The 14,129-nt window shown below is 34.6% G+C and overlaps 1 protein-coding gene across 1 annotated transcript; it reads left to right on the top strand.

Annotated features, from left to right (window-relative positions):
* Positions 1-10,531: 10,531 nt before the first annotated feature.
* On the top strand, positions 10,532-13,548 carry LOC143557768 (dihydroorotate dehydrogenase (quinone), mitochondrial-like). Its single transcript, XM_077046762.1, has 11 exons — positions 10,532-10,657; positions 11,017-11,093; positions 11,683-12,006; positions 12,083-12,287; positions 12,372-12,452; positions 12,557-12,664; positions 12,742-12,771; positions 12,903-13,040; positions 13,135-13,172; positions 13,272-13,371; positions 13,474-13,548. The coding sequence occupies exons 1-11, from the start codon at positions 10,532-10,534 to the stop codon at positions 13,546-13,548; spliced, it is 1,302 nt and encodes a 433-aa protein (XP_076902877.1).
* The last annotated feature ends 581 nt before the right edge of the window (positions 13,549-14,129 follow it).

Genomic DNA, 14,129 nt, shown 5'->3' with positions numbered 1-14,129 from the left:
AAAACTTTATAAATAAAAACAGCTACAAAGTTCTGTGACAATTTAAGATATTTGACATTTTAAAAATCCCCTTCTTTGGGTTTGCATTTAATCCTACATAATAATGAATAAATTCTATAAATAAAAGAGTTTGACTAAAAACTAAAAAGAACGTGGCTGGAACTTAAAAGGGTCAATTGCGCAGCTTTCCTAGGCCAGTCTTAGTGGCATCCTACGTTTTTATTTATGAGTTACATTCTTAGGCAAGTGTTAACATCAACATTAGAGCTTTGCATCCACAAAGGGGACGGGTAATGGCCGGCCATTTATAGAATGATAATGATAATTGTAAAAGAAATCTAAATAAACAATATGCTTTTAATGAACGTATCATAAACCGACCGAATTTGGATAGAGTCATCGTCTTAACGTTCGGGACTGGCAACACTCGGGTTTTATCAACACCCGGCTTCTACGGACTTATGCCACCCTGCTGGTCCACCTAATTCTTTTTGAATTTTTTTGTTTTAGTTCCGATACCGTAACTAACGTAACTGATACTAACCGAATTCACATAGATTCGCTGTCGTAGCATGCAGGTTTTATCAACGCCAAGGTTTTGCCAACACTTGAGTTTCAACACTTGGGTTTTACCGACGTCAGTGCTTATTGATCAAATAAACATGCTAATGCTTTTTTTTTTTTTGGTTTAGTTCCGGTGCGTAACAAAAGTAGCCAATACCGACCGAATTCGTGTTAACTCACCACCGTAATGACTGGGTTTTATTGAATGAATTCGTCGCACAATACATGGGTAAATAGCTATAACTATTATATGCTTGTAGATGAAAAAAACTATTATTTTTTATTATTTCTTGTTAAATAGATTAAAAATATATATTTTATTTTTTCAAGGCAAATTGAATGTTAATAATCCCAAATAAATGTTGTTGGCAGATAATAATTCCAACTTAGTTTATTACTATTGGTGGTTCCAAATTTAAAAATATTGGCTCTCAATGGTCCCTGGTTAAAAAAGACTTAATAGCGTTAAGTTCTTCCGAATTTCAAACTGATTTTTAGGGCTTTTGATCGAAAAGATGATACGAGTTGATTCATGTAAAATTTAGCTCGAAATGGTGCTTCAAACAACTTAATTTTTGTTAATTTGAAGTTCAAACATCCGTTTTGAAGCATTAATCAAGCCGTGTGGAGCGTCTTTTCGAGCTAAAGTTTACATTAATCGACATGCATCCTCTTTCCGATTCCGATCAAAAGCCCATAATATAAGTTTGAAATTAGGGAAAAACTTAACGCCGTTAAGTTTTTTTAACCGGGGACCATTGAGAGCTAATTTTTTAAAATTTGGGACCACCAATGGGAATAAATTAAGTTGGGATTATTATTGGCTAACAATAGTTAGTTGGGATTATTAAAATCCAATTTCCCTTTTTCAGTGACTGGCTGATTCCAAATTGTAATCAAACCATGAAACTCGGTTTTTCAAATATAAAACGAACCCTATTACTTTAACCCAATTGAACCATCAAATTTGGCTCGGTTGAGTCGATCGGTCAGTTTCAACGAGTCTTTTAAACCCCAATTGAAACAACTGAACTCTCTCCACGAAGAACTGATTTCCTCCACTTCTGAAGCGTCATCTCTCTTAAACATTTGTCATTTCTGGAGCATACTAACTTTCATTATTGGTGTGCTATCTAAAAGCGAAAACAATACGACAATAACCACATCTAGTAAAATATTGTATTAGTAAGTTACTAATATAAAAAAATAATAATGACAAATAAAAACTTAGATAGAGACAAAAGTGTAGAAGCAGGTAAACCATTAAGTACCTATGAGTAGGATTTATTTATTTATTTTTTGAAACGGCCAACTAATCCTTTAAATAAACTATTGGTTAAACTCATTATATTGGGATATATTCACCTTTCAATCCGGGAAAACTCTCACATAAGGGCAACGCTCGTGAACACTCGCCTGAAGCACGACAGTGCCCAGTTCAAGATCCAACTAATGAATGCCACATTCTCGTCTAGTCTCTCATCACCACTCAGGTTTCGCTGAAACTAAATGCCGGGGGTAGAAATCGAACATGGACCACATGAAACAGCAAGCCTTTTTCTTACCATAGTTCATTGCCATAAGTGGGGTTTATTGTTATACACATTCTTTTAATATACTTATAACTTGTGTGGCTTAGTGTGAATTGCATATCTCATTTGTACTTATTTTGTTTCGCCGCAATCAAGTAAACGAAGTGTAACAAACCGTTTTATTTCTTAAAATATTTATATTTTTAAGTTTTTTTCAACAAATATACAATCCCTATATATTACTTTTTAAAATCATTTAATGCCTATTTTACAAGACTCGAACCCGTATCATCTTGGATAAACACCTGATGCTGTTAGATTGGGTAGTCATCAACATTTATTATAGTTTAAAATTCTTTTGATGCTAAACGTTATGATATTATAAATTTTAAAAAATGCTGTAAACAAAAGACCTAGTCTATGATCTCAATAAGGCCCCAACCCGGCATCCCTACTTTAGCGTTGAATTTATTCATAAACTTAGTCTGATAAAGCGAAAGCTCATCCAATTTGCAGCGGAAACTAAAACTTTTACATAATAACTTCTTTTTTTAATCTAATCTCCAATATGGATAACCTTATACGCACCTCAAGCTTGCCAAGCCATCAACCTTTTGCTTTCAGCCTTTCTTTCAAATGGGACAGAAAGACATCGACTCCTTTCATCATACCTGCATGTATACTAAAAATAAGTTATGCACTATATGAGTTTTAACGTTTTTGTGTTTTCCTAAAATACGATTTATAAATAAATCACATATTTTGAACATTCATACATAACTTATACTCATTCATTATTTACTTGTTTCTATGTTGGCCTATCAATCGATCCATAACTATTCTTGTTCATAACCGAACCATTTGTTCTTGCTCATAACCGAGCTATCTATTCTTATCCATAAAAGGAACATCTACTCATATCCATAAAAGGAGCATCTATATTCATATCCATAAAAAGAACGTCTACTCATATCCACCAAAGGAACTCTATATTCATATCCATAAAAGAAACCTTAGTGTCTAATTACGTAACGTCACCTCGTATCTATAGAAAGAATAGTAAACGCATAACCATTAAAGAAAAACTTATCACATAACCATATAAGAAACATACATTATTATTACCGAAGCAATAACGCATCAACTATCTATCCATGGAAGGAACACATGTCTATCGTATAAGCACTCACATACAGCCTACAAGCATCATCATCATGTGGACAGGTATAAGGTATAACGACCCCCCCCCCCCCCGATGCACACGTTATGACTTGCTCACATTCTTCATATACTTCACATAAAAGCGTTAAGTGTGTTTATTATGTTACCCATTTCCTTTCTCCTAATAAACATGTCACATTCATCTTTTATCTTTTTTATTGAGTATGCATACAGCCCCAATCATTAAGAGTAAAAATGGGAGCTAGAACTCACCAGTATCCCGATGTGTTCTGAATTTATATTAATTATCTTCATCAACTGTGCACATCTAATTGTTAAACAACTAGTTGTTAATTAATGATTCTACCATTTAATGATACTTAATAATTAATTTAGCTAAGCTAACTGGTTCAAAACCCCATTAACTTAATTAATCTTATTAACATTTACTAACTTCAACTGAGCTATCTATGATGTTTAAATATCTAGCACTGGGTATTTCCAAACTTCATTTGCAAAGTGTATTCCCATTTGCAAATTAGTATTAGAATTCCCATTTGCAAATTAGCATTCCTATTTACAAACTACTATTCCCATTTGCAAATTAGTATTCCCATTTGCAAACTAGTATTAGAATTCCCATTTGCAAATTAGCATTCCTATTTACAAACTAGTATTCCCATTTGCAAATTAGTATTCCTATTTGCAAACTATTATTTCCATTTGCAAATAGTATTCCCATTTGCAACTTCGTATTCCCATCGTAAATAGTATTCCCATTTACAACTTAGTATTCCCATTTTGCATTCGCATTTGTCCTAAACTTGTTTAGCGTAAAGCTTGAGAATTTACTGAGCGTTTCATCCTGATCTAGTGCCGTAATAAATTTCATGTAAAGCCGATGTAGCATCCCCAAAGTTTAGGTCTAAATTTGACAAATTTATGAAGATAAAGGGCCAAAAGTTTTCATGAAATAAGTAATGGAGAAATAAAATTAAAGTATCATAAGTTAAGGAAATAAGGAAACTTCATCACACATGGAAGGAAGTAAAAAAAATGGAAGCTATTTATAAGGAAGGAAGTTTCTATAGTAATATTCTTATGTGGCTAACCACTCTCACTAGTTCTATTAGAGGGTGCGAAGCACTCGAAGCGCACGGGCACGGCTCGGGCGATGGGCGCTTTGATGGCGCAATTTGCACTTCGCAAGCCGCTTGAAAGCCACATTAGTATTTTTGAACTGTGGAAGAAAGATCAAGACGTGATGAGCTACCAGGGATTAAAAATGAAAATTTTTAGATTTAAATTCCTTCGCGCGACGCAAAAGAAATAGGTAAGAAAATTTCGCAATACGCGAAGTAGCCACGAAGTAACCTTATCAGGTGCTAACACGTGTCACCACGTGGCGACATGTAGCAGGTCTAGGAGATGACACACTGGACCTATCTTTGTCCTTCGCGCGACGCGAACGACTATCGAATTAACTTCGCGATACGCGAAGGAATTAAATAATCAGAGGCGGTTAGTTTGTCCTTCGCGCTACGCAAACGACTAAAATAAAGTTCTTCGCGCTACACGAAGGAGCACATTTCATCCACCCACACACTCACTTTACCTTGAAATACGTGCCTGTGACGTGTTCGTTGTCTCGAAGTGCATGCAAGTAGTGGAATCCCTTGTCGGTTTATTCTTTTAATTTCCCGACGATAAGTAGAAGTGCTGCCCACATCAAGCTTAAGCATTTCGTATAGACAAGCCATACAAGATAGGAGTTCTTCCGGATTATTTAATTATATATAGCTTAGACCCTAGTCGGGGGTATGGTCTATACCTTGATTAAATAAATAAGTAAAATAGAGTTTTCATAAGACAAAGTTATAGATGGAATATTATTCTTTATTTTATATAAAGATATTTCTTATAAAAGAAGAAATTTGATATGCACGTTTCTTCATGAAAAAGAAACATATAAATGTTAAACATATGTTTTATAAAACAAATGAATATCAAGGTAGAGGTTATGCAAATAGACTAAAGGTCTAATGCTAGATTATAGATTTAGTTATTTATAAAATATTATTATTGTACTATAGGTCCAAGGTAACAGTCAAAAGGTGAATAAGTCTAACCTTTTTATAGTATGATTATGTTTAAAAGTTTCTCTATGACGTGAATACGTCTAATGTTATGAATATGTACTATTTTTTTAAAGATATTTACTCTTTTAGATTATGGAGGGTTATCAATATGTAAAGAGTTAGAAAAGTATTTACATAAGAGTTGGTTCAAATCCTCTAAAACATTTTAATACAATGTAGTACTAAACACTCAGGCTAAAATACACATGTGTCTGGATCCTTACATATATGATATGTAGTGATCACACACTATAGACATACTGACCATGAGGCAAGTGACTGTCTCTAGGGTGAGTGAAGTCCAATTAAGTGGTTTGTGCGTATGGTTAGTTTCGATGAGATGGGATTCAGACCCACTGAGTCGTTGAACGCTATTGGTGTTGTGTCATAACGAATTGTGAAAACCTTTTATCGAGTCAGTGTGTTCACCAGCATATAATTGACGTGTTTTTAAAAGTGTTTTCAGGTAATCAGGAGCAAAGTATAGAGGTGGATATGCCGGTGGAGATAGAAGATCACTAGGCATAGAATACAGTTGGTGGCTCAGCTAATTTTGTAATGAAGCATATGTGAAACTTATTTTTAAACAAGTAATTTTGTAAAACGAAAAAGGGTATTTAATTCACTATGTTATGAAAATAAAATATTTTACTTAACATTTTCCGCTGCAAACTTTAATAAATTGACATAATTGGTACCAACTATTGATCATACAACTAGGCCCTATGGCCGGGTGATGACCGTCGTTTGAGTCATGCAAAAACCTAATTAACCTAAGCAGCTAGGGTAAGTTAGGTATCGTATCCACCAGGAGTATGTGGTCAGTGTGAAGTGAAATCAATTTCTAAACTTATGAAGTAATTCAATTAAAGTGCTGATCATACTAGCAAATGGTTTATATGTTGTAACAAGCAAGCAAGTAATCACGTGTTCAATCAATTAAAAAAGACAAATCACACCCGGGAATCCAAGTAATTAACTTAACAGCAAACTCATGCAACTTAACAAATTAACAATCACTGATTAACACCGATTGACTAACTAGACAAACCTTAGGCATCAACGCTTACTAACACACGGCACTGGTTATCAAACAGTCCCTGCCAGTGTGACTCAACTAAGGGAAAGCGTATGCTTCATCACATTCAACTAGTCAAAACAACCCTACGAGCAATTATTATAGCAACCGGCAAACTAATCGTTCTGATCGACAAAAACCTAAACCGACTGAATGCACAACAATACTAAACATCAATACTCATAGATTAATCAAAGATCATTACAATCAATTCATTCTAAATACATGAGAAAAACTGAAAGATACAATACTCTATATCATTGTATGACTTTAAGAAACTAGCCGCGCATCGGCATCTCTCGGGCCTCGGTTATGATCTGGTAGGCCATGTAGGACACTTAGAGATGATTGGGACTTGCTCTTCTGCTCTGGAAATCGCCTGGAAGGTCAAGAATGGCGTCTAGGGTCGTCAAGAACGTAATATAAAACAAACCCTAACTTTCACGATTCTGGGGACCATCGCGTAGCGCGATGGCCTCCTCTCCTGGTCCATCGCGCTACGTGATGGACCAAAGTCAAACCAAGAACTTACAGGGCATCGCGTAGCGCGATGCCCCACCTTCAACACCCATCGCGCTACGCGATGGGCCTCTTTTCTCAGCAACTTCGTTTAACTGCCTCGGTAAGCGTGCTGGACATCCCGGGTCTTCATTCCATGCTCATACATGTCCAAATTAAGCGCGTTAAGTACCTGTGACCTGAAACACAATAAACATGTATGAAGTACCAAAGTTCCTAGAATAAACGAGTAAAACAAATACGTTAACCCAAATAAATATGTACAAATAAACCGAACATCACATCCCCACACTTATCTTTTGCTTGCCCTCAAGCAAACTCTAAAGTAAACATTAACCGCCATCATAGGTCAACCAATTATCACCATTAATACTAGCAAGGTTTAAGGTCATACCCAGTTTCCCAGACTGACACTTTCTAGATTGACAACCCACAAATAAAGTTAATGCCACCATAAAACTATAGAATCGCCCAGACAAGTGTACTTTGTTTCCGTTTAGGGCATACATGTTCATACCCCTCACACTATCAACACTCCACTCGGTTCAATATCTGGACTGACAAAAGATGTGCCAGTATATGTCTCTGCCCTCAATATACCTAATATGAGTTACAACTTAATATGCTTGTAGGTCAGTCTTATCTCCACCCATTAACCACCGGTTGCATAAAGACTCAGACTAGGGTTTTGCTGAGGCTTAGGTTTGGGTGCGGATTAGGCTTATTTAGTGACTCAGGTGGATGAAACCCAGTTAAACAAACCAATATACAGACTCACGAATACAAACAACTAAATACACAATCGACTGCTATTTACATACTCGACTGCTAATAATAACTGAAATACCAAACTAATAACTTCTTTTTGTTTTTTTGCTGATTTTTCAATTTTTTTTTTACTTTTTTTTTTCATCAATACTAACTGAAATGACTGATAATTACAACTCAGAACTTAACAATTTTACAACTCGTCTGACTAAGTACAACTCGATATATATACAACTCGATAACGAACTGGATTTCATCACACGGGTAAAAATAAAATAAAGGCCAAGGCTGAAATGGTGTGTAATGTTCAGTTTAACAAACGAAAAAGGAATATGGTCCAAACGGGCTCCTAGGGGATAATGTCGGGTAAGGAATTTATTTAGTGAGGAAAATATGTACGGAATTGGTTTTCTAAAGTTCTAATCTCCATACAGGTGGTGGTATTAAGATCTCGAAGAGCATGTGATAAGCAAGCTCTAATTCTGTAAAACATACCGGTTTCCCTCAATAAATGCCATGACATATTTTATATCTATTATATAATATGTGTATTAAGTATAGGGGCTAATCCCACAATATGTCTGGAAATATGGGCTGCCGATATAAAACATGTATACCCGTCCCCTTCACTCGTTATCCCGGCCTAAACGATTCCATTTTCAAACTTCTCATTTTTAAAAACATTTGTCGGGAAAACTATCGAGAAGCTGAAAACCAACCATGACCAAAAACCTCTAACTTGGCATTAATAGCAATAAGTGACAGTTAACAACTTAAGTTTCTGAATGCTGTTCATAACTTGGCATTTATGATAAAATTTGCAACTTTAACACTTATTACATCCCGGTCTAATATCCTACCAATTTTTATGGCAATCCGACCTCAAGTACATAACCTTTTTAGCTAAGACATACCGTTTCGAGGTCGGTTCAGATTTGGTTCGAGGTCGGTTTAGATCTGGATCTTGACACGCGTTTGATCTTGATCTTTCTTATAAATGCATGATACACAAATACTAGATGGTTCTTGATTGTTCCTCTTTGTTTCTAGATTCGGCTTTAGATGGAGAATGGAGTGTGTGTGTTTGTGGTGTCTGTAGACAAAAGATTAAATGAGGAGTTTGTAGGGTTTAAGGTGTTTTTATAGACAAAGCCCATGGATCTTAAGCCCATAGCCACACTCCTAAGACTAGCTTTATCAACAACCTCCTATGAGGTTGTTATACTATTTACATATTAAAAAAATAAATTAAATTAGCTATAGTGCACAACCCAAGTCATGAGATCAACATAGGCCATGACCCAACTTCATTTAAATATTCATTTTTTCATTCTTTTCTTTCAAACAATTTTTTTTGTATGTAATTTAATTTTTTTTATTAATCTACATTATTTAACTTATTTTAAAATTTTAAAAACATAGTCTTGTTTAGTTTATTTTTACGAGCATTTCAATATAAATTTTGTTAGAAACGGAGCACTTTTAAAAACATGTATTTTTTATAATATTATTATATGTAAAATTAGTTTTGTTACTTGTAAAAAATTCAAGTTTTTAAATATTTTTTATATTTAAAATAATACAATTTAAAAAATAAACATTTTTTTTAATTATAATAAATTTTATAGAATAAATTAAAACCTAAATAAATATAAACATTAAAATAATTGGATTGAGTTGGGAATGAAAGTGAAAAATTGGGTTAGGTTGGGTTGTATATGTGGAAGAGAGAGAAATTAGTTTTTTATTAAAATGTTGGGTTGGGTTAGGTTGTTGATAAAACTAGTCTAAGTCTATATTTTTATTTGTAAGCCAATCACTCAACTTATTATTTATTTAAAATAAATAAATAATAACAATAATAATAATAAAACTCTTTTATTATTATTTTTCTAGAAAGACGGATGTTACATCATCACCAAACAAAACCAACTTGTGAACCATGGTCCTCCTTCCGGGGATAACCTTGTGAACTGGTTGGGCCTGGCCAAGGCCGTAAATAGATATTAAGATCCAATCCATAATGATTGAAGAATAGTCACCAATCAATCTTCATATTCAACCCCAAGGAAACGAAGGAATGCAAAATGCTTACTCACAATGTAGACATCAACAATCCTACCCCGTTCACTACATGCTTTCCATATATAGAGTCCTTGACAAGAGCGTTAGAGACGAAAATTAGTAAGATAAAACTTACCGATATTTCTTATAGTTTTGTTAAATTACGGTTTTAGGAAGACCACCTTACGCAAGCTTACTATAAGGACTTCATGGTGATTATATCAAGCATGCTTAACCACTCTTTCATAGTCTTCAATACAGTATAAACAATTGGTGTCAATTCATATAATCTATACCCGAAGTTGGTTACATCACTTGGTTTGAATGTCATTTACAAAGCATCAATCATGAGTTACTGAAATATCTTTCAATTTTAATTTACATATAGTTTAAATAAACTTGATCCTACTTATTTCAATATTTTACTATTCGTATCCATGACCTAATGGTCTAGCAGTATGGTGCTCGTCCTTTCAAACTAAAAGTGGCACAAAAATATTTTACTACTCGTAAATTAATCAATTGGTTAGTTGGAAAGGAAAAGAAATGATAGAAAAGTTTCCTTTGTTTAGTAAGCTTGGGAAGTCAGCGTAACTTTACAGCCGACAGAATAATAATAATATATTCAACTTAGCGTCAAACAGCCACATTAATCAGTTAACCGTGAAGTTGAAAATATGTCACCAAGAAGAATTGGATTTGGAATGATGAAAGGAAGTTTGGCACAGAAGCTGAAATCAAAGGCTCTTACAATAACCAGTCGCAGACATTATTGCTCTTCTGCTTCTTCTACTGCAACTGATAAAGCTAATCTTCCTCGTTCGTCCAGAATGGTAGCTTTTGTTATTACTTAATATATATTGATTGATATTTATAATTATTTTTATGTAGCATGTATTATGTACTTCCTTTTTCAAAGTTTTATGCATAAAATTAATTATTAAATAAATATATATCAAATGTTATTAAAATCACAAGCGAGTTTGGAGTCAATAAGTGATGCTTGGGCTCATTTACTAAACAAGTTTAGTTTATTTTTAGGCTCTATCACATTTAAGCTCGGCTCAATTCGAGCTTTTTTCCGAGCCAATCTTGAGTAGCTTGTGAGTGGCTTGGCCTAATCAAATTTGAATTTGAAAGTTGTAGGTTTATTATTAGATATCAAGAGTTGATACTATTTGAAAAACTGTAGGGAAGATTACTTACAGGAGGCGTTATTGGCCTGGTTGGAGGAGCTTATTTCAGCACTCTGGATGAAGCAACATTTGGGTACTTAATCTGTATATGTTTAATTTAGTGTGTTGAAGGTTCGGTTTTTGATGATTTTTTTTTAAGTAAAACCGTTGGTAACAGTTTGGCTTATGTCTGGTTTCGCGGTTTAGGATTATTATGCCTTTATAATAAAAGATGCATAGAATTTGATCAAAATACAGAATCGATAATGTTAGTCTGACTTCATGTATTGTATTGTTAAACAAAGCCCAATCATGTGCATAACTTAAATAATTAAAGGCATGGCTAAAATATAAAACGCTACATAGCCCAAGCTTGATACGGATTGGTTTATTTTTGATCGGTTTTTCGAGTATAAACCGTAAACCAAACCGTTCTGTACGGTTTGAAAATTCATAAATCGACTGGCTGAGTAAGTTTAAAAAAACTGACCGCAGAACCAAAGTGGTGATCGGTTTGGGATGTTTTCACGGTTCCAAACCAAACCATGAACACCCCATCAATTCACAGTTTGTCATGTGGTTCATGACTAACCAACATGAAATCGCACATGTGTTACCGGCTTTGCATAGTTTCATTAGCTTTGGTTGCTAGTTGTTACCCTTATTGATGGACAATTCTGCAGTGGCTGGTTATTTTCAGCATCAAAGATTGCAAACCCATTATTTGCATTACTGGATCCAGAAGTTGCTCATCGCCTAGCTATCTCTGCTGCAGCTCGCGGGTTGGTCCCTAAAGAAAAGAGGCCAGATCAGCAAATTCTCGGGCTTGAAGTTTGGGGAAAAAGATTCTCTAATCCAATTGGTCTCTCTGCTGGATTTGATAAAAATGCAGAAGCTGTTGACGGTTTACTCGGATTAGGTTTTGGTTTTGTTGAAATTGGGTCAGTAACTCCTCTTCCACAGGAAGGTAATCCAAAGCCTCGTATGTTCAGATTGCGGGACCAAGGGTAAGAAAGTAATTAATAGTCAAATGTTTTTGTTATTAGTGTTTACAATCACTTATTGTTCTTTGTTTTTGTGCAGTGCCATTATTAACAGGTGTGGTTTTAATGGTGATGGGATAGCTGCTGTTGCAAAGAGGTTAGAGGCTCAACATGAAGCCAAAAATGGAGGGAAAGCGGGGCCCGGGATTCTCGGGGTTAATATCGGAAAGAATAAAACCAGTGAGGATGCTGCTGCAGATTATGTACAAGGTGTACATTCACTATCACAGTATGCTGACTACTTGGTAGATTACCTTTTTTTTTACCTTTATATATAGTTTTATTTACTGTGATTGATTCGCATTGACATTTGTTTAATCATGTTATAGGTGATTAATGTGTCATCGCCTAACACACCTGGACTCCGCCAGCTTCAAGGGAGAAACCAGTTAAAGGATCTTGTTAAGAAGGTTTGAGATCCGGTCAAACTTCTCATTTTAATCTGATTATCAGCTAATTTAAAGATAGAAGGCTATAAAATGTAAATCCATCACATTTTTTTGTTATAATTAAGGTTAAAGCAGCTCGCGATGAAATGAAATGGGGTGAAGAGGGCCCAGCTCCATTGCTAGTCAAAATTGCTCCAGATTTGTCAAAGCAAGATCTTGAAGACATTGCAGCAGTATTTATATCTTCTACGCATTATAATTATTATTTATTAAATATTGGGTTCTTACTTGTTTCATTTTGATAATGCAGGTTGCTCTTGACCTTAACTTGGATGGCTTGGTATGATTCTCTATGCGAATGCACAAATTAAGCAATATTCACTTAGACTTATATATTTGTTAGGAAAAAATAGTTGTAAAATGTATTTGACATTGGTTCAATGTGACTAAGGATTTATTGTTTTGTTGTAGATAATATCAAATACAACAATTTCAAGGCCAGAAGTAGTAGAAATAAACCCTGTGTCAAAGGAAAGTGGTGGATTGAGTGGGAAGCCTCTTTTTAATCTGTCAAATGACATACTTAAAGATATGTATATTCTAACAAAGGTACACCTGAGACTTGATTTTATAGCGCGTATCCTGACAGTCTATTGTTTTTATTTTTCGTACTAACTTTATATTGTTTGTTTTGTTTATGAAGGGAAAAATTCCTTTAGTTGGTTGTGGAGGTGTGAGCAGGTGTGTTTCTCATATTCATCTAAAGTTTTTGTTAATGACAACATGCTATAATTGTAACATTAGTGGATGCAATACTTATTAAATGTGTACTTGATGTAGTGGCGAGGATGCTTATAAAAAGATAAGAGCAGGAGCAACTCTTGTTCAGCTTTACTCAGCATTTGCGTATGGCGGGCCCGCTCTTATACCTCAGATAAAGGTATGACGTGGCTCAAGCAGTTTACTTCTTACTTGTGTATTTCTATTACTTCTAGAATGTTCTGTAATCATGATTCATGAGTCTGTATCTTTCATTCTGCAGGCTGAACTTGCAGATTGCTTAAAAAGGGATGGTTTCAAGTCAATTTATGAAGCTGTTGGTGCAGATTGCAGGTAATCTTGTCAAATTAGTTATATTTTTTTTACGGTTTTGTAAACATAAGTTACTGGGAGAATGCCTCACAGTTGTACTTTTAACTTCATTCCATTGTAATTTTTAATACTTAAAAAATTTAAGTTATTTTTCCTTTTTTGCTTTGTTTCTATAAGCAGTGGCTCTGATGTTTGAGGGAAGAAGAAAATTTGGAACGTTGCCTATCTGCTATCGATGATTATGACGAAGAATGGTATGCTGTGTTTAGCCTAATGAGGCTTTTAGAGTTTTTGGTTTGAGAGTAACCACTGCATTAATGCTTCATTTCAAAACATTGTGTTAGATTTATAGGTTTTTAACCAATTGTAATAATCATTTGAGAATGCTACAGTGAGCTTATGGGCAGCATGCTTAATCACACTCTTTAAGTGCTTTTCATGAGTGCCTTGTTTTTTTTAGCATTTACGTCCAGTTTGGTTACTTAAAAGCGTGCGGCATTTGATCAAACAGTAACAAAGAATTGGCGTTTTCATTAACCAAACCACACAGGTTATTAATTTAGTCTAAAGCTATCAGAATCGATCTGATTGAGTTACCCTTTGATA

Source organism: Bidens hawaiensis, unplaced genomic scaffold (genome assembly GCF_021521415.1).
Source record: "Bidens hawaiensis isolate Kalapana, Puna unplaced genomic scaffold, B.hawaiensis_p1.1 tig00019115_1, whole genome shotgun sequence".
Classification (NCBI taxonomy): Eukaryota; Viridiplantae; Streptophyta; class Magnoliopsida; order Asterales; family Asteraceae; genus Bidens; species Bidens hawaiensis.
Note: the sequence above shows the minus strand (reverse complement) of the source record. Positions and strands in the feature narration are given on the sequence as shown.